The following is a 23,030-nucleotide window of genomic DNA, read 5'->3' on the forward strand; positions in this document are numbered from 1 at the left end:
TTCCCAGGCTAGGGGTCTAATTGGAGCTGTAGCCAGCGGCCTACGCCAGAGCCACAGCAACGCGGGATCCGAGCCACGTCTGCAACCTACACCACAGCTCACGGCAATGCCGGATCGTTACCCCCCTGAGCAAGGGCAGGGATCGAACCCTCAACCTCATGGTTCCCAGTCGGATTAGTTAACCACTGCGCCACGATGGGAACTCCAATTTACCTTTTTCACAACACCTTGAGCCCTGTCTCCTACCCCTTTAAAGGGAGAGTTGGCCTGACTAGAACTGAAAAAATTTTTCCTGGTATTAACCTAGAAGAAACAGAAAACGTCAACTATTTTCTGTGGGCCGTGCTGAAATGTTTCCACAATTCTGGCTGATCCTGAAATCTTTAAAAGTCAGAAAGCCAGGGTGACTTAGGTCCTTATGACTTGAAATATACCAGGGCAGACAAGCAGTCTGCGTACAAAACCAAGAAGCACCCAATTAAATACTTGATGCAAAGGCATGAAAATTTATGTGGAAAGTCTGAATTCCAAAGTTTGTTTTTAATTGCACACCCAACCAAATGCATAAAATCCCACAAAATGACTAGAGTGGAAATGTCATCTTTTCTATTTTTAGACTAAGCTACAGCACTCAGAAAAGCAAGTCTGTCATGAATCTTCACATTTGGGGTAAAATGACATATAACCAGGAAAAGAAAAAAAAAAAAAAAAGCCTGTAGACTGTCACATCTAACAGTGGTAAACAGTTTTTATTCAGGCAATGAAACATGGAAAAAATATATTAGTAATCATTATAATAATTTCATTTGTGTGAGTATAACTTTTACAAATATTTACCTGACATATAAAAGGGAAATTACTTGTGCATATAAAATTTATGTAGATGATTATTCCACACAACACAATCCTGATAGCAGTAGTCAATGCAGCGTTACATTCCCCCGGAAGAGGCTGCTCACGAGCCTCACAGCGCCCGTGGGGACACAGTGGAAGCAGATGTGCAATTAGTCAACATTTACTCATTGGCACGTTAGTACACATGGGTCTCTACTGGCAAACACACACTTGCTAAAATCAACACCAAAAAGGTTGCTGCTACCTCTGAGGTTTAAAGGAAAGGTCTGGATCCTGTCCCACTGCCAGGAAGGACCAGGGCTGAGGCTGAGGGTGTGTAACCTGCAGGTTGCCCTGCATTGGGATGGGGGTGGAGGATGGGGTGACGGCGGGGTTATGGGGGCGGATGGGATGAATGGTGGTTTCCCATTTCACGTTTTTGTATGCCCACTTGAAAATTATTCGTAGAGTACTGGTTAACAATGTGACTAGGAAATTGCTTTGGGGAGCATGTTTCAGATACCACTAAGGGGCAAAGGAGGAGAAAGTGGCGTCTTTACAGTTCTAAAGTGACGAATGGATATGGGGAAGGTTCAGGCCACACTTCAGCTCCAGGCCTGGCCTCCACCAACTGAGTTACAGCATCAGACAGGCTGCCATGGGCCAGCATCACACGCAGCATCTCTGAAGTACAATTATAACAAGGGTGTGTGTGTGTGTGTGTGTGTGTGTGTGTTTGTGTGTGATAGCTGTAACCACGTTATAGTTAATAGTCATTCCTTAGGAATCTTGTTTGTTGGAATCTAACTGCATGCTAAGAGGCACAGAAATGGGATTGCATTTGGACGAAAAACTAGGAAAAGTGCAATCTTTAGTCTCCAGAATGCTAGCTCTGGACACTAGGAGTGATCTTCCCTGGAAAGGCTGTTCCCATCACCTTCCACAGGAGATCCTTAGAAGCATCTATTACATCCATTCCTCTGCCTTTACTACATGGGAGACTCAAGGTTTAAGTGATAAATTGCTTCCTTAAAAATCACGGGAACCTGGAGGCCAGCCAAACACTTTTTTGGACAGAAGTCTCCTGAGAATACTTCCTTATTAAAATCTTTGAAGAAGATGACTTTCTAGACCTTTGGCTTGACATTCTGGGACGCCCAGATTATAGCTGTTCTTTTATAAGCAAATAATAATCTGCTATCTTCTAAATTCTTCAAAATATTTACATCTCTGCCTTACAAATGCTTTGCCTGAATCATTTTCTCCTTCCACACCGAATTTCTCTCTTCCCAACAAGAGGATACAGTGAGAAACCATCTGAGTCTGCGAGCAAGCTTGCCCGGTCTCAAAACTACAAAGAAGAGATAGCAGCTGTGGACAGTTCATGATGGAGAGGGCTCCCCACTGCAGCAAAAAAAAAAAACAAAACAAAACGAAAAGAAAGGGGAAATTTAGAGTCTCTACTCCACTTTAAAAAAAAAAAAAAAAATGTGCTGAATGCTCCCAGCTCATGCACACAGACCTAACTTCCTGCTCTTTACAATTCCACTCGGAGGGTCAAAGCCACCAGGTCCTCTGTTGCCTTTTGTCCAAAGGAGTGCTTCACTCCGGCTGCACAGAGGCAGCCCAGGAACATTTGCGGCACTTGACCCTCCCAGGGTGTCATTAGCACGAATTCGAAGCTACCTAAAAAATAGCTAAGTATGTGTGTGAGAGCTGCAGAAAGCGTGGAACAGGCAAGAAAGGGCAACTGGCTGAAGAAAGAGTCAACTGAAGTCAGACCCCCAAAAGGAATCGTCAGTCTTCCCCTGGGTTCTGGATCATTCTGGAAGGCTACCAGGTCCTCAGGGTTTTATTTACCCTCAGGTGCTCCTCACTTCCTAACTTGGGCTGGACCTGAAGATGCCAGAATCCACGCCAGCCAATTGGGTTTCTCAGTGTTGCCAGAACGGTCTTACAGAAGGTTTGGGCAGGTCACCCACCACCTGCTAGAAGCGTCTCCAAATAAATTAAATTTGGGGTGGCTTGACTGTCAATGACTGGCTGACCAAGGGACAAACTGCAGTTTGTCCATCTTACATTAAATCTTCTGATTAAAACTTTTTTTTTTTTTTTTTTTGGTCTTTAAAAAACAATTTTATGGCTGCACCTGCAGCATATGGAAGTTCCCAGGCCAGGGTGTGAATCGGAGCTGCAGCTGCCAGGCCTACGCCACAGCCACGGCAACACCAGATTCTTAACCCACTGAGCAAGGTCAGGGATCGAACCTACATCCTCTTGGATACTAGTCAGGTTCTTAACCCAATGAGCCACAATGGGAACTCCCTGATTAAAACAGTTTTAGGTAAAGATGTTCTAGCTACACTTTGGCAAAGTCAAAAACTTAAGAGTCATGGCTCTGGATTCAGAGCCCTGACAAGACCACTTTCAGCTCCTAAACCACCACCCAGGCCAGCAGCTTCCTCACCCTCCTTCATGTCTGTCACTGGGTGTATTACTGCCCAAGTCATGAGTAATTTGGCCTGCCCATGTTTTGAAGCAAAACTGGAAGCTATGTTCTTACACTCCAGAGCAATAAGGTTTTTTTCCCTTATTATTTTTTAAAATAAACATACTTCTTTCTGCCTAGTATACTCTCTTGATGTGCCAGCTGTATAAGCTACATTTTTCTTCTTGTTGGAGGATATCCGCACATTAAATTAGGAGGAGAATCATTTCCTTGTAATGGTCATGGCTGAGGGGCCAGTGGCAACGACTTACTTAATGTGGGCCTTTTCATTTTCCTTGTGCCGCAACTTTATTCTGTTTATTCTAGTTTTATCAGGGGTCTCGTCGCACCAGTGTGCTCAGGAAGGATTGTCATCACCTTGTGTTTCAACACACAGCTACTTTTTTCAATACACAAGAAGCCTAAAAACGGGACTAAGGGTTTGTAACAGAGACCACTATAAGCCTTTCATGCGTCCAACAGAGAAATAGAAAACACGTGGATTATGTCACCAAAACCCAGCAGCGAAAAGGTTTAGCAACGTTTTTTTTTTTTTTCCCCCCCTGCAAAACGCCAAGTTAAGTTTCTCTAGGGTTTAAAGAGGCCGCTGGTGACCCCACCGGGAGACACCTGTTCCTCCAAGATCCCTATGACGGCATTCGTAATCAAGCCATGGGGACTGCTTTCAAGGCCCAAATGATTGTCAAGTCACTTCTCCAAACACAGAACATGTCTGTGGTTCTTTTTTTTTTTTCCTCATATAAAATGTTAAGACAACAGGCTTTAAAATACAGCCTAAGCACCAATTAGGATAAATGCATATAGGGGGAAAAAAAACGGGACTTCTGGCTTCAAAAGACTTTACTGACCTCCCTGGGGCTAAAGATTGCACCCGTGTGAATAGCACAGGCTAAAGAAAAAAGGTCACCTTTAAAGAGCTACGGAGGGTCTCCACTAGGCACAGGTCATTGCTGAAGGTGGATCATGCAATAGTTCACGAGAAAAGTACGAGAACTTACGTGTACCGAAGATAGCGCTTATCACCATGAAGACGGTCAGGGTGTTCGGATTAAGACAAAAGAGTGCTTGAAAACACCTGCGTGGATTTGGTTTTGCCTGTCAAATGGGAGGGTACACTGGGTAGACGGGAAATCTCCATTCCGGGGTCAAGGGTCCCCGCCACTCTGAATGGGAGTCTGAGAACAGCTAGAAGAATTTGGTTTGGTAGGGGGTGGGGTTGCTGCTCACTGCACCCACCTTCCTCAGTACTCAAATAGCCTTGGCTTAAAAATATTCAAAATGTGCCAATTTTTGGAGTGGTTCACATGAATTTTTTCCTGCCTGTTTTTGTTACAAATTCTACTGAGTTTGAAAGGATTTTTTTTTTTTTTTTTTTTTGGCCTTTGAAAAGAAAAAAAACCCAAAAAACTAAAACCTGAAGAATAATGCATCACATTTGCAAAAATCCAACCATTGCTTCACCTCATAATTGCTAGTGGGGTCATAAGACAGATCCATCTAAACCTTAAATGAGGAGGTTTTCTTTGCCTATTTCAAATAGAAATATAAAGAGAGAGTGAATGTTGATTTTGTAGCAACAAAAGGAGACAGATGGCTCCAGGACAGACTTGCCAGACCCCAGCTGTGAGGGAACCACGGTCCAGAAAGCCAGTCACTCTGGCTTGGCCGTCTAACCCCAAAGGGGCTACACATCCAGGCTGAGGAGCGTCCCAGTACTGGGGTGACAGGACATGTGGGCCAACAGGCTCCCTCAACATGTCACCTGAGTCTGAGGTGACAAGTCACACCAGGTACCAAGTCTCAGGGCCTCACAGCTCCAACCCCCAAATTCTGAAGTTAGCCTTCTGAGCCAGGACTCTGTTTCAAAATAGGGTTTTACATTTATGGAAACACGCTTTTCTCTAGAGATGGTCTTATCTGACTATGCTTTAGGGGAGAAGACCCAGCAGCACAAATAAACACGTGTGTGTGTGTGAGAGAGAGAGAGAGCATGTGCGCCTGTGTGAGAGCATATATGTGTATGTGTGAGCGTGTGCGCGTGAGCGTGTGTATGCGCGTGAGTGTGTGCACCTGTGTGAGAGCTTGCTTGTATGTGTGTGTGAGCGTGTGCATAAATGGGTATCAGAGTCCCTTCTTGCCTATAAGCTGGAAGTAACAAGAAGCCAATTTATCTCCTCAAATAAAACCACTCATACTGAGAATGAAATTTAAAAGATGAATTAAAAAAAAAATCAGGTGGTGGACAGGAGAGGGTCCCAAAGGTGGCCACAAACTCATAAACTGAATGCACTTGGGGAAAGTAAAGACAACTTTAAATCCAACTAAAGATGGAGAACTCCCAGTGGCCTTGGCAGCCCGTCTAACCGAGACGGGATGGCCAGGCGAGCCCCTCCTTTGGTGGTTGTGCAAACTCCAGAGCTCCCTCCGGGCTGTTGCTTCAAAAGCAAAGCGGGACAGGCAGCAGTAGGCATGTGCTTTCGTGAAGTTTTTTTTTTTTTTTTTTTTTCTTTTTTTTCTCTTCTCTGCAAAGGGGCAATTATTCCTGGATAAGGCAAGATAATCATGGTCACGAGAGAAGCAGCCAAATGCAGATCTGCTGAGCTAACCGGGGTACTCAGTCTGTCTTTCCCAGCTTTGCAATCAGCTCATCACAGATTTTCGTCAGTTCTTCGATTTCTTGGTTCTGAAAGGCAAGGGATGTGACTACATGGTTTGTGTCCTGAGAGAAAGGATTAGAGAGAGGATCACGGTCAAAGGGTCCCAAGTCCCAAGGCTGAACTCTACCAAGGCATCCTGGACTCAGTGGTCCTTACCTTTTCTCCATCACCAGCCCTTTAAAGGCAAGCTCCATACCTTCTTCCCGGGACAACGGTCACATGTTCACAAAGTTATGCTTAAGTTGAGCAGGGGGTGAGGGTATCCCCTTTCAAGTCTGTCCTCAAAACTCTTAGTTCTCAAATTTTCTTGTTAGCATAGGAATTGCATGGGGCTATTTGTGAAAAACACAACTATCTGGGCCTCATTCTATCCATCAGCATCTCCAGGGACTTGGGATTCTGGAGTTGGAGTAATTCAGAGAACACTGTCTTAGGAGTTTATCAGACCCCACGATAAAAGACCCTGCCCCGGCTGAATGGATGCCACAGAACATGACTGGAGACATAGTAAGAAAAGCCCTAGAGGCACACACAAAATGAGGTCTAAGAACCGCTGAGGAGCGAGAGATAGAGATCGTTATCAACACTGATTTTTACTTATCTAGCAGTTTCCCAGCCACAGCACTGCTGACATGTGGGTGGCTCGGTCTTGGCTGTGGAGCTGTCCCGTGCACTGTGGGATGTTTATTAGCAACATTTCTGGCCTCCGCCCACTAGAGGCCCATAGCATCTCCCAGCTGGACAACCAAGTACACTTCAGATGTTCTGAAAGAGCCCCTGGAGGGTACGATTGCAATAAGGGGGGAGACAGGTTCACATATTACATAAAAAATGAAAAGAGGAGCTCCCATCGTGGCGCAGTGGTTAATGAATCCCACTAGGAACCATGAGGTTGCGGATTCGATCCCTGGCCTTGCTTAGTGGGTTAAGGATCCGGTGTTGCCGTGAGCTGTGGTGTAGGTTGCAGACGTGGCTCGGATCCTGCGTTGCTGTGGCTCTGGTGTAGGCTGGCAGCTACAGCTCCAATTCGACCCCTAGCCTAGGAACCTCCATATGCCGTGGGAGCGGCCCTAGACAAGGCAAAAAGACAAAAAAAAAAAAAAAAAGAAAGAAAGAAAGAAAAGAAGAAAGGTAGCTTCAGACCCTAACTAAACATTTGCTCTACAGACCTTGGGTTAACGCAGCTTCTTCTGCACTCTGCCTGTAGGAGGGCCACTGATAAGCTCTTGGGTTTAATGCTTCATCTTGTCTGTCTCCACCTGAGTCAGTTCCCAAAGGAGCTGGACCAAAGTATCCGAGTGAAGGGATAAGCGCCCTTCCTCCAGACCCACAAAAAGGGAGCCGCAGCCAAGGAGAACCAGAGATCGCTGTGGTGGTCACACTTCGCCCCTCTTACCTTCTGCTGCAGGGCCCTCTCCAGGGACTCCACCTTCATCTGCTCTTTCCGGAGCCCCGCATGCAGAGCAGCGCTCTCAGCCTTGGCTTTTGTTCGAACCTGAGCAATCTCTTCATTGGCTCTGGTGATGGAATGAAGGGGCAAAAAGCACATGGTCGGTCGTCAGTCACAGCTCAAGAGCCAGGATGCTAATTGCTGATGTCTGTGAGACACAGACTTCATGACAGAGGAAAGACAGGAATTGCCGAGCTATGTAATTCAACTTAAATCAGGATATGGGCCATCGTCATCTATGAAGCAGAGACCTACACATGATTTTACTAATAAGATGCAAAAGGAAAAACTTAAAACTGTAAATATGGAGTTCCCACTGCAGTGCAATGGGATTGGAGGCATCTCTGCAGTGCCAGGATGCAGGTTTGATCCCCAGCCTGGCACAGTGGGTCAAAATGATTCAGCGTTGCTGCAACTGCAGCGGAGGTTGAAACTGCGGCTTAGATGGGATCCCTGGCCCAGGAACTCCATATGACACCCGGTGGCCAAAAAACTACCCTAAAACTCCTAAAAAAACCATAAACGTCAGTTAATAAATAGCCAGTTAGTGGGTGAAAGGATGCTAAACACTCACTAGTAAGCAGAGGCATGCAAATTAAAATGTACTTTTAAAATGTATCAGATTCACAAAGATGAACAAGGATGATCTTGTTCTGTGTTGGCCAAGATGCAAGGAGACAGGCTCATGTGCTGATGGGGGAATGAAAACGCACAGCCTGCTTTGTGGAGGGTGATGCCCACAGGAACTATTACAGCTTATGAGGCATACGTCCTGACACAGCAGCTCGGTCTCAGTAACCTACCCTCAGCAGCACGCTCCCCTGGCACCATGGCGAGTGCACAGTGACATTCACGAAAGCACTGTTTGCAACAGAAAGGGTGTGAAACTGTCTAAACCTATCAATTAAAGGAATGGAACAGTCTACAGCTGATGAAGGTAATCAGACTGAGCGAGAAGTTCTGACATGAAAAAAGGCCACGATATACAATTAAATGAAAACGGAAACTTGTATTATATGACTCCACACACACACGTGTGTATATATATGTACATGTATACATATGTAAAAGTCCAGGGATTTCCCACTGTGGCGCAGCAGAAACAAATCCAACCAGTATCCATGACGATGTGGGTTCTATCCCTGGCCTCACTCAGTGGGTTAAGGATCCGGTGTTGCTGTGAGCTGTGGTGTAGGTCACAGACACAGCTCAGATCTGACGTTGCTGTGGCTGAAGCATAGGCTGGCAGCTGTAGCTCTCATTCAACCCCTAGCCCCGAACCTCCATATACTGCAGGTATGGCCCTTAAAAAAAAAGAAAAAAAAAAAAAAGAAGAAGAAGAAGCCATGTTGGGTAGTACATGCAAAGGCTCACAGAAAAGACCAGAAGGACACACGATAAACATTTGGAAGTGAGAACGGGAAAGTGGGGACTTAAAAGGCTTTGCAAACAGGAAGATGGCAAAATATACAAGTATGTATTACTTTTTAGTTAAAAAATAAAGTTGGAGGCATCCTTCTTACATTCTTTATTCCCCAGGATAATTCCAAATGTATCAGATTTAAGGATTAAAAAATTAAACCCTAAAAGTACTAGAGGGAAAGCATGAGAGAATGTTTTACATTCAGCAGAGAGAAGCTCTTTGTTGTGATGACAGGAAATTGTAAAGCTATAAAAGAAATGATTGATAAATTTCACTATACGAAAGAGACTTTCTGCATATCAAAAAACATTATGGGCAGACTCCTGGGTATATGCCCAGAGAAAACCATCATCCAAAAAGATACATTCACCCCACTGTTCATTGCAGCACTATTCACAACAGCCAAGACATGGAAGCAACCTAAATGTCCAACAGATGAATGGATAAAGATATGGTACATATACAGAATGGAATACTACTCAGCCATGAGAAAGAATGAAACAACTCCATTTGCAGCAACATGGATGGAACTAGAGATTATCACACTAAGTCAGACAGTGAAAGACAAACATCATATGAGATCACTTATATGCAGAATCTAAAAAAATGATACTGTGTCTAGTCACTTATGATGGAGCATGATAATGTGAGAAAAAAGAATGTATACATGTATGTGTAACTGGGTCACCATGCTGGACAGTAGAAAAAAAATAATGTATTGTGGAAATAAAAAAAATAAAAAATTAAAAAATTAAAAAATGATAAAATGAACTTATTTATAAAACAGAAATATACTCATAAGCTTCGAAAACAAACTATGGTTACCAAAGAGGAAAGGAGGGGGTGAGGGATGGACTGGGGGTTTAGGACTGGCACATGCCCATTACTGTATATGGAATGGATGATCAAGGGGGACCTGCTGCATAGCACAGAGAACTTCACCTAATATTCTGTGATAACCTAAATGGGAAAAGAATCTGAAAAAAAATGGATGTGTGTATATGTGTAGCTGAGTCACTCTGTTGTGCAGCAGAAATAATCACAGCATTGTAAATCAACTATACTCCAATAAAACTTTTAAAAAAGGAAAAAAAAAAAAACCACTATGAGCGGAGGAGCCTAAAGATAAATAACAAATGGGAAGAATTATTCACAACTTATATCACAAAAGGCTGCCATCCTTAATACATTTATATTTAAAATATATAAACTCACAATAGAAAACCAGATGAAGAACAGTCATTCACAGTAAAGCAAACAGATGTGTAGATGGCCACTAAATACATTTAATTTCAATCATAAGATAAACATGAATCCAAATTACATTGAATAAATAAAAATAAAAAATAAATTGAAAATAAATAAATAAATAATTGAAAAAAAATGCTGCTGCTTGCCAAAAAATAAAAAAGTCCCAACTAAATGGAATTACCATCTTTCATTGGTTAGAACTGCCAAAAAACAAAAATGTGATCTGTTGGCAAAGTTGTAGGGACAAGAGTCGCTCTCATACATTGTGTAGGGCTGTAAAGTAATAAAAGTCTAACAAGGAGTCAAGGAGTTCCCTGGTGGCTCAGTGAGTTAAGGACCCGGCATTGTCACTGCTATAACGTAGGTTCCACCCCTGGCCCAGGGAACTTTTTGCAGATCCTTCTACCACAGAGATCTCACCCAACACTTCCAAGTGATAATCGTACAAGGTTACTTATTGCAGAGCTGTCTGCAGCAGAAGGTTCCAAATAACCTACATGTCCAGCAGGAAGGGACTGGTAGATGAAGGAAATATTCCAACAATGGAATATCATGTGGCTGTTAAAAAAAAAAATAAGGAAGCTCTTCATGGGTTGACATGAAAAGAATTTCCAAAATACACTGCTAAATGAAAAAAGCAAGGGTATGCTATCGCCTGCATAAAAAAAAAAAAAAAAAAAAAAAAACATTCTCACCACATTTTTAAAAATGGTAATTATGTGACGAGATGACCATTAGCTAACACTAAGGTGCTGGACGGTGCTGTGCGTATCAAATCAAGGAGTTGCACACCTTAAACTTACACAAGGTCACTCGTCAACTATAGCTCACCAAACTGGGAGGAAAAAGAAGGAAAAAGTATGTCTGGGAGGATGATAGAATGATGATGATCTGGGGTGAGGAAAGAAGCGGGAACTCAGTGGAAGGGAGATGGGGTGGGAGGGAGAGACTATATCTTTTTAGTCTTGTGAACTATGTGACCATTCTACCTATTCAAAAATAAAACAGGAGTTCCCATTGCGGCTCAGTGGGTTAAGGACCCGACATAGTGTCCGTGAGGATGTGGGTTGGATCCCTGGCCTCACTCAGTGGGTTAAGGATCCGGCATTGCTGCGAGCTGTGGTGTAGGTCACAGATGTAGCTTGGATCCCACACTCGAGTGGCTGCTGTGCAGGCCACCAGCTGTGGCTCCAATTAGACCCTGGGCCAGATGTAGCGGTAAAAAGAAAAACAAAGCAAAACACACATACACGCACGTGTGCACGCACACATGCAAATGCAATCTGGAGTTTTGAAACACTGCCTCTGTCCATCTCCCAAGGACATCACGGCAAATAATATTCTCATGCACAGGCTCTTACTTGTCTAGTTTTTCTTCCGCATGGATTTTCAGGGCCTGGTACCGCTGCTCCTCTTGTTTAACTCTGGCTAAGTAATCCTGAGCACATTTTTTCAAGGCTTCTTCATTCTGCTCCCAAGCGACAGTTTAAAATGAAAAAATGAAGGAAAAAAAAAAAAAGGTCATTTGGAAATTTTACACTTACTTTCTTCTAGAATACGCAGCCTGAATTTTTCACTGCTACGGCCAGACTCCCTTTCACTTTTCCTAATATTCATTGGGCGAATCAGGAAAAGGGATATTTCTGAATCAATAAAAGGGACATTTCTAGAATTCTCCTAAGGACTGAGGGTCACGCGGTTCTTACACTCAGTCCCACATTCTGGCTGTGTCCAGGGCTCACTGGCCTGACCCAGGGGAGGAATGACCAGGACATGCCACCCAGGGGGCCAGATGCCCGAACCACCACAGAAAGAAAAGGGAAGGGCAGGGGGTGGGGATCTCCAGCTCCACAGGAACAGAAGATACAAGGACAACAGGGAACTCAACTCCCTGATTAAAGGCCACCCACACCCCTGGAGCACCCCTGCCCCTAGCAAGGTGACAGCACCAAGGAGACAGAAGGCAAGGGCCAGGCTACCTTCTTGAACCCCTCCAGGACGCCTTTCAGGTTCTCATATCGCCTGAAGAGGTCGGAGAGGGACCTCTCCACGGAGTTGAGGTCGGCCAGCGCCTGCTCCTTCTCCATGCTCAGCTGCTGGAAGCTCTTCTGGGAGGTCATACTCGCCCTCTGTTCATCTTCTGTGGATCATGGTCAAGAGCAAGGGGGACAAACACTTGACAGCTGCCCCCCTCCCATCCCCCAGGCAGCACCCTGGGTGGGGGCCCAGCAGGGAAGGTGGCAAAGCTTCCACCCTTAGCACTGACATGCTGGCAGGGAGATGCAGCGACTGGTGATGCAGGAGAAACAGCAGGGCAAGAAGTGGGGGTTGTGGTGGCTTTTCAGACCCAGCGGCCTCTGGCAGAGGAGAGATTGGAGCAGAGGCCCAGGGGCAGGAGCTCGCGCAGCTGACCAAGTGGCCAGAGGTGTGGACGGCAGAAAACATCCTCTTGGAAAGACCCGACTCTGACGTAGGGAGCTGGTCCTTACAACAGGGGCTACAAGAGGTTCTCAATTCAATGCAGGAGGGTAAAGCGCTGCCCTTTCTAAAGGCACCAGTGGGTCTGACGCAGGGAAAGCAAAGCTTGCATCAGAGTGAGGACTGAAACAGAGGCCTCCCCCGTCCTGGGGCCACAAAGGACACGAGACACCATGACCCTGGTGCTGGAAGTCAAGTGTGTGCTGCCCACTAACATGGACCTAATGCAGTGGATGCTCATTATTCGCAATGGCTGTATCTGAGATCTGCCTGTTCCCTAAAACGCATATATGACACCAAATCAATATGTGTGGGTCCTTCCCGGCTGTTTGGGGACACAGAGCTAAGAACTGGGGTCACCTGGTAAGACCCTCCTGTCCGAGGACAAAGGAGACATTCTGTGTTGTTTCGTATGTGAACAAGCATCCTCTTCGGTCTACTTAAGGCCAGGTTTTTTTTTGCACTTTTGTGCTTCCTGCTGGTGATCTGGAAACTGCCCCAAGCCCAGGCTGAAGTGCCATGTTGTGTCCTAAGACTGATATGAGAGGGAACTTGGGGGAAGCCCATGTGCCAGGTGGGCAGCATCCAGACACGAGATGCAGCACCATCGGCTGTGAGCTCCATGTTAACAAGTCGACAATATAGACTAAATAAGGTGTCTTTAGACAGAAACACAGGGCAAGGTTATGTATGGGCAAAAACCTGGTGAGCACAGGCTCTCGGGAACCCTATGCTCTCCTGAGAAGCAAAACTAACTCGGTGTTTGTGGGCACTTCCTTAACTACTGCACATGATGAGGATCGGCTGTGTCTTAGTGATGGGCAGAGGTTTATGTTCTGATTTAAAAATCATCTTTGGGGAGTTCACATCACGGCTCAGTGGTTAACGAATCGGACTAGGAACCATGAGGTTGTGGGTTCGATCCCTGGCCTTGCTCAGTGGGTTAAGGATCCGGCGTTGCCGTGAGCTGTGGTGTAGGTCGCAGAGGCGGCTCGGATCCTGCGTTGCTGTGGCTCTGGCGTAGGCCAGTGGCTACAGGCTCCAATTCGACCCCTAGCCTGGGAACCTCCATATGCCACGGGTGCAGCCCCAGAAAAGACCAAAAAAAAAAAAAAAAATCACCTTTGCAGCCTCAGGCTTACACCCAAGAAAGAAATTTCCTTACCGATCATTTGGGCAATGGTCTTCTCATACTCGGCCACAATTTTCCTGAAGCAAACAAACAAAAGAAGAGAGAGCTGTCAGACAGTAGAAGGTGGAGAAATGCTGCCCCAAACAATTCTACACACTGATGTGCTGACAAATTCACAAAGCCCAGTTACCTGCTTTGGGGGCTCTTCTTTTTCACATTTAACATAAGGCTTGTGAATGTTCAAAAAACTTTTTCTCACGATTTTATGTTTAACCAGCCTTTCACTGTTTATAGAAACAACTACCTTTGCCTTTTCTCCTCACCTGCGTGAACGCTCTCCAGGTGACCCATTAACTCTGCTCCAGTGACTCTTTTATGGAGTAATCGTATTACAGACATTCTTGGGGCTCTTCCCAAGAGACCTGATCTGAGTTCAGGCTTTCCTGGCCCCAATCCACTTAAAGGCTGTCAGATTTAGATCCAGCTTGTGAACTGGAGTTTGGCACTTGCCATCAGCCTCTACATGGATTAAATCGTGAGCCATTGCCCTGCTGACCCAAAGCGCTCCCTGAGTGGAGCTCAGCAGTGAGGCACTCTGTGCTCTGGGAAAACTGGAAGAACAGGTCTTCAGATAGTCAGATATTTTTAGGAGAAGATTTATGAGCCCAATTCTTGCATCTCTTCATATCTAGAAAAACACTGAAATCCTTCGGGATGACTGATGCCTGTGACTAGCAGTGACCTTCATGAGACCAGCAGCAAGTTTCCATGAAAGGTGTGCTCGGCTGCACGCACCTCCCCTCACCTTTATCACATATATCCTGATAGTCCCTCTTTCCTCTTTGGGAATACTGCCACCTGGGCTCTAGATAAGTCAACAAAACAAAGGATGTCACAGTCATCTGCGAACACAGCCACCTCCAAGGGTGAGCCGGTGAGTCCTGAGGGCTGTAAAAACTCAGGATACTGCCCCCCACCCAGAGTTGAGGTGCATATCCGAGGAATGATTTCAGGGAGCCCAGACCTCTTTGGTTCCTACTACTGGCCCTTAGTTGCAAAGACTCCTATGCATCCTGGCTCCTCCTCCCTTCCTCCAAGCTGTTTCTCAGGGCTACCTGAGATGCTAATGTCCTAATTTTGCCCCAAATAAAACTTAACTCTCAACTTTCAAGTTGTGCATTTTTTTTTATGTTAACAAGGTTTTATTTTATTGTCTTAATTTCAGAAGTATTTTAGTTATTCTAAGATCTTTCAAGATCACCCTGCCATGTTAACCTTTCTTTGTGCAAAGTTCAATCTTTTCCCAACCCTGTCCAGGGTTGGGGGCGTCTCCCTGTGGCCCTTCAGTGAAAAGTGACCACTCCCCCACTCCTCACTGCCGGTGCCCATCACTTTGACCCTGCATCTTGGGGAGCTGCTGTGAGCTCCCCAAGATCAGGGACTGTGCTTTCCTCCCCATGATGCCGGCTCAGGGACTTAACTCCAGTAAATGCTTAAAAACCCAAAAAATACAAGGGCCACAAATTAGAGTGATCATACTGAAAATGTTTCTTAATCATTCAAGTGCTGACTGCTCTGTTTCTAAGTTATTTATGCTCCCACCCCCCACTCTTTGATGCCATCTTTAGTAATTTCACAGCTGCTAATTCTAGGGAGTGAGCAGCAAAAATAAAAGGATTTTAATTTAAAGTCTTTTATTTCCTGTGGATATGCTTTTTATCATCTATTTCGTTGTTATGAAATCTGAAGCTACCGTGTGTAACTCATTTTAGAAAAAGATTATAAATCATAATGCTTCCATAACTGAATATGTCAATAAAAATCTTATTACTCTATTGAAAATGGATGTTTCTGCACACATTGGTCCTTTCAAAAGACAGCTATGTGGGCTCTGCTTATTTGTAACGTTCTGAACAATCCAAAATAAGCTACAGCATTTGAATATGTAAGTGGTCAGCAGTACTCATGAAATGACATCATCAATCACAAGTTCAGGTGCAACTAGCAACGCCCTGAAGTTCTCATCAGCTGGTTCTATGGAAAGAGGATACTGTCATCACTTCCTTTGAGTTAAATCTAATAACTGCAAAAGGTACCCATCCCATCCCCCAAACCTCCAGGCTAACCTCATCTCCAAGACTTCTTGTCGGGTTTCTTCATATTTTTTCTTCCATTCATTTGCTTCAATCTCTTTAGTGATTATCTAGATTACAAAGGAGATAAAGCTTGGTTTTACCTATTCACTTTCTTACAGTTTGAATTTAAGGTTAGAGACTAAAAACAACACACAACCAGGTCCACCCCAAGTTATTCAATCTACATTAAGGATGTAAGCCTTGGAGTTCCCTGGTGGCCCAGTGGGTTAAGGATCAAGCATTGCCACTGTTGTGGCACAGATTTGATCCATGGCTTGGGAACTTCTGCATGCCATAGGGGTGTTCCCCCCCCCGGCCCCCGCCAAAAGAATGTATGCCTCCACATCTGGATATAAAGCTGTCACAAACTGGGGGAATTGCTCTCAGCCACACAGGAAGCTGGAATGTGGTCATCAGAGTGAAAGTGAGCAGAACGTCTCCTAGGAAAGGTCCAAGTGGTAATTACAACCTCTGTGCACTGCACCTCGGTCAGGGTCTGGCTCTCAGCCCAGAACACTGTTGCATCAGGTCACCAGCTAAGCCACGTCTGGCAGAGGCTCACCTTAACCAAGGTAGGTGCCAGAGCACCGATTTAATCAGGACAAAAACTGAAATGGCCACAAAATCAGAGCGGCAGGAGCTGGCATAACCAGACACTATCTTTCTGCAGAGATTTCAGGCTGAGTCAGGATGGGGCTGGGAAGTTCAGTGCCTCAGGAGATGCAAGATCTTGCTCGTCAGAACCTGTATCCCTATGTTTGGGACGCTGGCGCTAATACTCTAGATTCATGACCTCAAACTCCACTTGCTCTGCACAGAGCTTAGAAGGGCATCTGCTATTCTCCTTTGATTACATGTCTCTGTGCTTCTCTCTGGTACTTTCTTTCTTTCTTTTGATGCCATTCATCAGAATCTCAAGAACTAGAAATCAGCCTGTCTGCTTCAAGGGACCAGGCACATCTTTGCTCTGATGCATTTGGTGGTCCTCTCGTAATTTTAATTCTCAGGAGAAAAATGAAGTTGTTTTTCTCATTTATAAGACTTTGTGGGACCTCCTTACCACAGCTCTCAAGTTTCAACAACAGGACTAGCTGACTCCCCATATTATCAACCTATTGCTGTGTTTTAAAGGTTTGAAAGACTTAGGTCAGAGGTATTTAATTACTCTTATATTATAAAAATAAAATTGCTACACAGAGGGGATAATCTTAAAAAAAAAAAAAAAGGTGAAACCTAATGTAAATCAATACTATAATGAGGTATCACCTCACACTGGTCTGAATGGCCATCATCAAAAAGTCTATAAACAATAAATGCTAGAGAGGGTGCAGAGAAAAGGAAACCCTCCTACACTGTTGGTGGGAATGTAAATTGGTGCCTCCTCTATGGAAAACAGTATGGAGGTTCCTCAAAAAACTAAACACAGAACTAGCATATGATCCAGCAATCCCACTCCTGGGCATCTATCCAGAAAAAATCATAATTCAAAAAGATACATACATCGCTATGTTCACTGAAGCACTATTTACAACAGCCAAGACATGGAGGCAAACTAAATGTCTATTGATAGAGGGATGGATAAAGAGGTGGTACATACCTATAATGGCATATTACTCATCCATAAAAAGAATGAAAGGAGTTCCTGTTGTAGCTCAGCAGTTAATGAACCCGACTAGTATCTGTGAAGACCCAGATTTGATCCCTGGCCTCGCTCAGTGGGTTAAGGATCTGGCATTGCTATGAGCTGTGGTGTAGGCTGGCAGCTACAGCTTTGATTCAACCCCTAGCCTGGGAACCTCCATATGCCACGGGTGTGGACCTAAAAAGACAAAAAAAAAAAAAAAAAAGAACGAAATAATGCCATTTGCAGCAACACGGATGGACTTAGAGATTATCATACTAAGTGAAGTCAGACAGAGAAAGACAAGTATCATATGATACCCCTTACATGTGGCATCTAAAAAAAATGATCAGGGAAAGGTGAGGGGGAGGGATGGACTGGGAGCTTGGAATTGGCATATGCATACTATTGCATATGGAATGGATGCTCAAAGGGGACCTGCTGCATAGCACAGGGAAATCTGCTCAATATTCTGTGATAACCTATATGGGAATGGATATGTGTACAGTATAACTGAATCACTTTGCTGGACAGCCGAAATTAACACGACATTGTGTATTAACTACACGTCAATAGAAATTTTTTTAAAAGACGGAATCATCAAGAAATACACAAACTGTGGTCAGATGGGTTATCTATTGCGCCTCTGGCCAACTACTGCATTTGGAGTGGATAAGCAATGAAATCCTGCTGTGTAGCACTAGGAACTATATCTAGTTACTTGCAATGGAACGTGATGGAGGATGATGTGAGAAAAAATATATACATATAGGTATGACCAGGTCACTGCTGTATAGTAGAAATTGATAGAAGTATATCAACTATAATGGAAAAAATAAAAATCTTAAGAAAAATAAAAACAAACCAGACATAAAATAAAGTACAGAAACAACAGGAGAGGGTAGTAACAGACTAATAGTGTCTAACAGTTTCTTTCATATTTTTCAGATCACCCAGGAAAGGCCTAGCAGTGGTCTATTTTGAACAGAAGACATTCTGTCAACATGATACAGGAATATGAGAGCTGAACTGCTTAATTAAAGAAGAGAGGTAGGTAAGAAACAATGTTATATTCCGACAAGTCTAAAATTTAAGGAATTTTCAGAGTTCCTTTGTGAGGCAGTGGGTTAAGGATCTGGCTTTGTCACTGCAGCCGCTTGGGTCACTGCTGTAGTACAGGTTCAATCCCTAACCCAGGAACTTCCACATGCCAAGGGCATGGCCTAAAAAATAAAATACAAAGTGAAATTTAAGGAATTTTTAGGCATGAGCATATATCCTCTGTGAAATGAAGGCCCTGATACAGTTACCTATGTGGGTTAAGGTGGCCAAATTCCATATTTGAAACTTCAAGGCCAAAAGACAAAGAAGTGTACAAAAATTCTTAAGGTCAGCTTTGCTGGGCACCGGAAGGCCGGGACTCCAGCACCAATGTGGGGTTTCCCAGTGAGCCCCTTAGATGAGCTACAGGTGCAGGAAACAGGAGCTTCTAGCTGGGAAGGGAGAACCCAAACCAGCACAGAAGGAATCCACCTGCTGGCACGTGGGCTTGACAAAGCGGTGGAGCCCAAAGTGGACAGAGCAGGGAAGCCGTTACCTCTTCTCTGATCAGGGTGAGCACGGCGGTCTTGTCTGATTCACTGAGGCAGATGCCGTCCAGGGGGCTCTCCCCTCCGCAGGCCACGGACACAGGAGCCTTCTCCATCGGGGCCTCCAAGGTTCCCTGTGGGCGGAAGAGGTCACAGGTCACACGTCTGGTCATCAGCTTCTTAACCTCAAACATCCTTCTGTAACTTCCTCCTGACTAAACTGGTCACACCCTTTAAAAACATGTTTGAAGGAAAAAAACAAAAACAAACAAAAAAACAGCAAAGGGAAGCTTAAAAACAATAACAACAAAACCAACCAAACCACATCTAGTTATATTAAGGTCTGGGAAAACTGTTCTAATGATTAGAAGGAAGGTCTTAGCTCCTGTTTGAACAGACAGCCTAGAGACGTTCTCTTCTTATCTAAAAAGGAGAAAGTGTAATTATTGTGTGGCTGGGCCAAAAAGAGTCACATGCATAAAAGAGAAAATCATCATGGTTAAGTGTCTCGTGAAGCTGGGGATCCCTGGGGGTGATGGGTTCCATGTAAAGAAATTTCAAAAGCGTCAACCTTGGACCTGGAAATGATCACACTAAGTGAAGCAAGGCAGATGGAGAAAGACAAATACCACATGCTATCATTTACATGTGAAATTTAATTTTTAAAAATGATACCAGTCAACTTAATTACAAAAGAGAAACAGACTCACAGACTTCAAAAACAAACTTATGGTCACCAAAGGGATGGATCGGGGGTTTGGGATTGGCATGTACTCACTATTCTCTATGGCATGGATGGTCAACGGGGACCTGCTGTACAGCACAGGGAATTCTACTCAATAACCTGGATGGGAAAAGAATCTGAAAAAGAATGGATGCTTGTATATGTATAACTGAATCACTTTGCTGTACAGCAGAAATGAACACAAAGCTGTAAATCAACTGTACTTCAAAAAAACTTTAAAAACTAAAAAGAAAGTGTCAACCTTTTTACACACTGGATGCTTTATCTGTACTATTATTAAGCTACTTTGGATGGAAACGTTTCTCAAATGACTTTCAGGCCTCAGGAGGTAGAAATGGCAAATACGTGTGATTCCGACCCTACCTCAGGGTGACTCCATGGCATATAGGGACCAGCGATGCTGAGGGCACAGACAGCAGGGTCTGGGCTGCATGTTCATGGCCTGGGTCTTCCTGCCACTGAGTTTTCAGTTCCCCTCCAGCAGCCCCTCACCTTCTTACCTTTGCCACAAACATGGGTTCCCAAGAGCCACACTTGGTTAGGATTTTGCTTTTCACAAGAACATGGACTTTATAGGTTTTCTTCCTAAGAAGGATTTTTAGGCGTTAATGGCCCCTGGGCACTAGAAGACCAGGCTCCCAGCACCAATGTGGAAGCAAACCTTGTTAAGTAAACTTTATGTATCAATGGGAAAAAAAATCTGATCTAATAACATCCAAAATGCCAGATAAAGTGACCTGGGAATGTTTCTTTTTTTTAAATTATTAGAGTTAGGGTTAGGATTAGGGAAAAATCTTAATCTTAAGTGTCAGCATAACTGATCAATTAGTTATTGATTATAATCAATCAGCTCTCTGGTCTTATGTTTGACCTGAGCTTGAAAAGGAAGTCCCAGGTCAACCGGGACCAGTGGTTTGTAAACTTTTCAGGGTCCTTGTGGACTCAACCTCTCTGCAAAAGGCACACACACACACACACACACACACACACACGGTTTTGCATGCAGCTTCAGAGCCCTCATCTGAAGGTCCAATGAACAAAGCCCTGGCTTAGGCCACAGAAAAGGGAAATGCAAAAGCCATGAGCTGCCACTGCCCGTTCCAGTACCATTTGGGAGAGGGCAGCCCATCTTGCAGACAGAAGCCCACAGTTCCCCCAAAAGACACTAGCTTGGGTGAGACCCATCACTAGAGCCAGAAGTCACTTGTTGCCACAGCCCCTAAAATGGCCCCAACAAGCCCACCGCCTGTACTAATCCTTTTGTGAAGCCTCCTTCCCCCCAACATTAGGCCGGACCCAGTGACCCACTTCTAAAGAACAGAAGAACAGAAGAAAGTGAAAGTCATGGGGTGTCACTGTTTACAGCAAGCTCCAGCTCTGAAAAGCTAGAGGGAGAGGCCACATGGAAAGGAAGAGCCCCCCTCTGCCAAGAGCCACATGAAAGCCTGGAAGCGGATCCACCCACCCAAAATGAGCCTGGAGGGGACTTCAACCCTGGCCACTACCTGGACCACAGCCTGTGGGAGACTACAGGTCACTCGTCCACCAGAGAAGTGAAGCCACCCCAGGTTCCTAACAGACATGCTGGTGCCACGACCGTGTGCTGCAGGTCACTGAAACACTGGACATCAGAGTCATCCCCTTTACCTCCTGTGCTGTGCTTCTCAGCAAGGAACCACCCCCAGTCTTGCCTCCCATGGAAGTGGCCTGGAGTGACATATCCCACCTTGTTACATTTCCCACTCTAAATTAGTACATCTTAACTCACTCTTTTGTGCTTATTATTCTCAACTGGAATCCCCACGTCAATTCTAGGAAACCGGCCCCCTGTGCCTCCCATGACCCTCACGGTAGCAACAATCTGGGAAATAAGCCACGTTTCCCCAGTAAGGAAAGTATCGTCAGTTCTCCAGTTCCGCATGGCACTCGTCCACCAGAGGAGAAGTGAATTCACCCCACCCATTAAAGGAGTTTGAACCAGGCAGCTCGGAGCTGGAAGCTCAGGCCTTAGTTGGGGACAAATACGCCCAGGTAAGTGGGCTCTGTAGCTGCCCAGGCCACAAGCCTCATGAACTCAAAATGCAACAGCTCTTATGAGGAATTTATAGCTGCGGCCCATTTTAGCCACCTTTTCCAGCCCTCTAGGATTTCGCTTTTTACATTCCTCAGCCCTTTATACTGTTTATCAAATAGCACAGAAAGCCTACAGGATTTACCATCATAAAAACCAGCCCAACCCTCTCTTCTTGGGCTGGGCAATCTAGTCCATGTTTAATAAAGATACAAATCAAGGAGTTCCTGCTGTGGCACGGCGGGTTAAGAATCTGACTGAAAGGCTTGGGTTGCTACAGAGGTTCGGATATAATCCTCGGCCAGGCACAGAGGGTTAAAGGATCCAGAGCTGCCACAGCTGTGGTGTAGGTCGCAACTGTGGCTCAGATTCAATCCCTGGCCTGGGAACTTCCATATGCTGCAAGTGCAGCCGAAAAAGAAAAAAAAAAAAAAAAAAAAAAAAAAACAGAAAAAGATACTAAATCAATCAGAGCAATCATATCCTTCCAAAAGGACCCTGTTTCATGTCCCCTGTTCTCCTTCCTGTCCCACCAAGCATTCACCGTCGAGGACCCACAAAGGCCTGGCTACAGACAGTGGGACTTGAGAGTCTGGGCTGCAAGTTCACAGTGAGCACAGAAGCCACAAAGTCACTCTCTGTTCCCATCCTTGTGGAAGAGAGAACCTGCACCCCCAATCCGTCACACTCATCCCACGTGACTTTGAACCTGCTGGCGCAGTGGCACCCCCGCCACATCTCACAGAGACATGCTAGAAATGCCAAGTGAACTCAGTTTTTTAGATTTCTTAAAAAATAAATAAATAAGGGGGTTCCCTGGTGGTCTGGTGGTTAGGATACAGCACTTTCACCTCTGGGGCCCAGGTTCATTCCCTGGTCTAGGAACTGAGATCCCATATTAAGTCACTGCTGTGGCTGTGGCCAAATAAACATCCATTCTAAACAAAATAAAAATAAAAAAATAAATTGCCTTCTAAGTGAAAAATACTGCAGACCAATAGCTGAAAAGCAAGAGACTGTTTAGGGCCACACCTGCAGGATCCAAGCTGCATCTGTGACCGACAGCACAGCCCACGGCAATGCCAGATCCTTAACTCATTGAACATGGCAAAGGATTGAACCCACATCCTCATGG

The 23,030-nt window shown here is 44.8% G+C and overlaps 1 protein-coding gene across 20 annotated transcripts in view; it reads right to left on the reverse strand.

Moving 5' to 3' along the window:
* Nucleotides 731–23,030, reverse strand: part of TACC1 (transforming acidic coiled-coil containing protein 1) — a 112,122-nt gene continuing 89,822 nt past the window's right edge. For 11 of the 20 annotated variants that reach the window (XM_021075690.1, XM_021075693.1, XM_021075678.1 and 8 more), the window contains 7 exons: nucleotides 19,088–19,213; nucleotides 15,861–15,937; nucleotides 13,768–13,811; nucleotides 12,104–12,264; nucleotides 11,486–11,592; nucleotides 7,397–7,517; nucleotides 5,819–6,026 (listed from right to left, as the gene is read on the reverse strand). In XM_021075690.1, coding sequence (XP_020931349.1) covers nucleotides 5,958–6,026; nucleotides 7,397–7,517; nucleotides 11,486–11,592; nucleotides 12,104–12,264; nucleotides 13,768–13,811; nucleotides 15,861–15,937; nucleotides 19,088–19,213 — 705 coding nt within the window. In that variant the 3' untranslated portion in view covers nucleotides 5,819–5,957. Of the gene's footprint in view, nucleotides 6,027–7,396; nucleotides 7,518–11,485; nucleotides 11,593–12,103; nucleotides 12,265–13,767; nucleotides 13,812–15,860; nucleotides 15,938–19,087; nucleotides 19,214–23,030 lie in introns of all 20 variants that reach the window. The other 9 variants (XM_021075692.1, XM_021075694.1, XM_021075696.1 and 6 more) reach the window with 3 other exon arrangements.

The sequence above is a fragment of the Sus scrofa genome, chromosome 15 (genome assembly GCF_000003025.6).
Source record: "Sus scrofa isolate TJ Tabasco breed Duroc chromosome 15, Sscrofa11.1, whole genome shotgun sequence".
NCBI lineage: Eukaryota > Metazoa > Chordata > Mammalia > Artiodactyla > Suidae > Sus > Sus scrofa.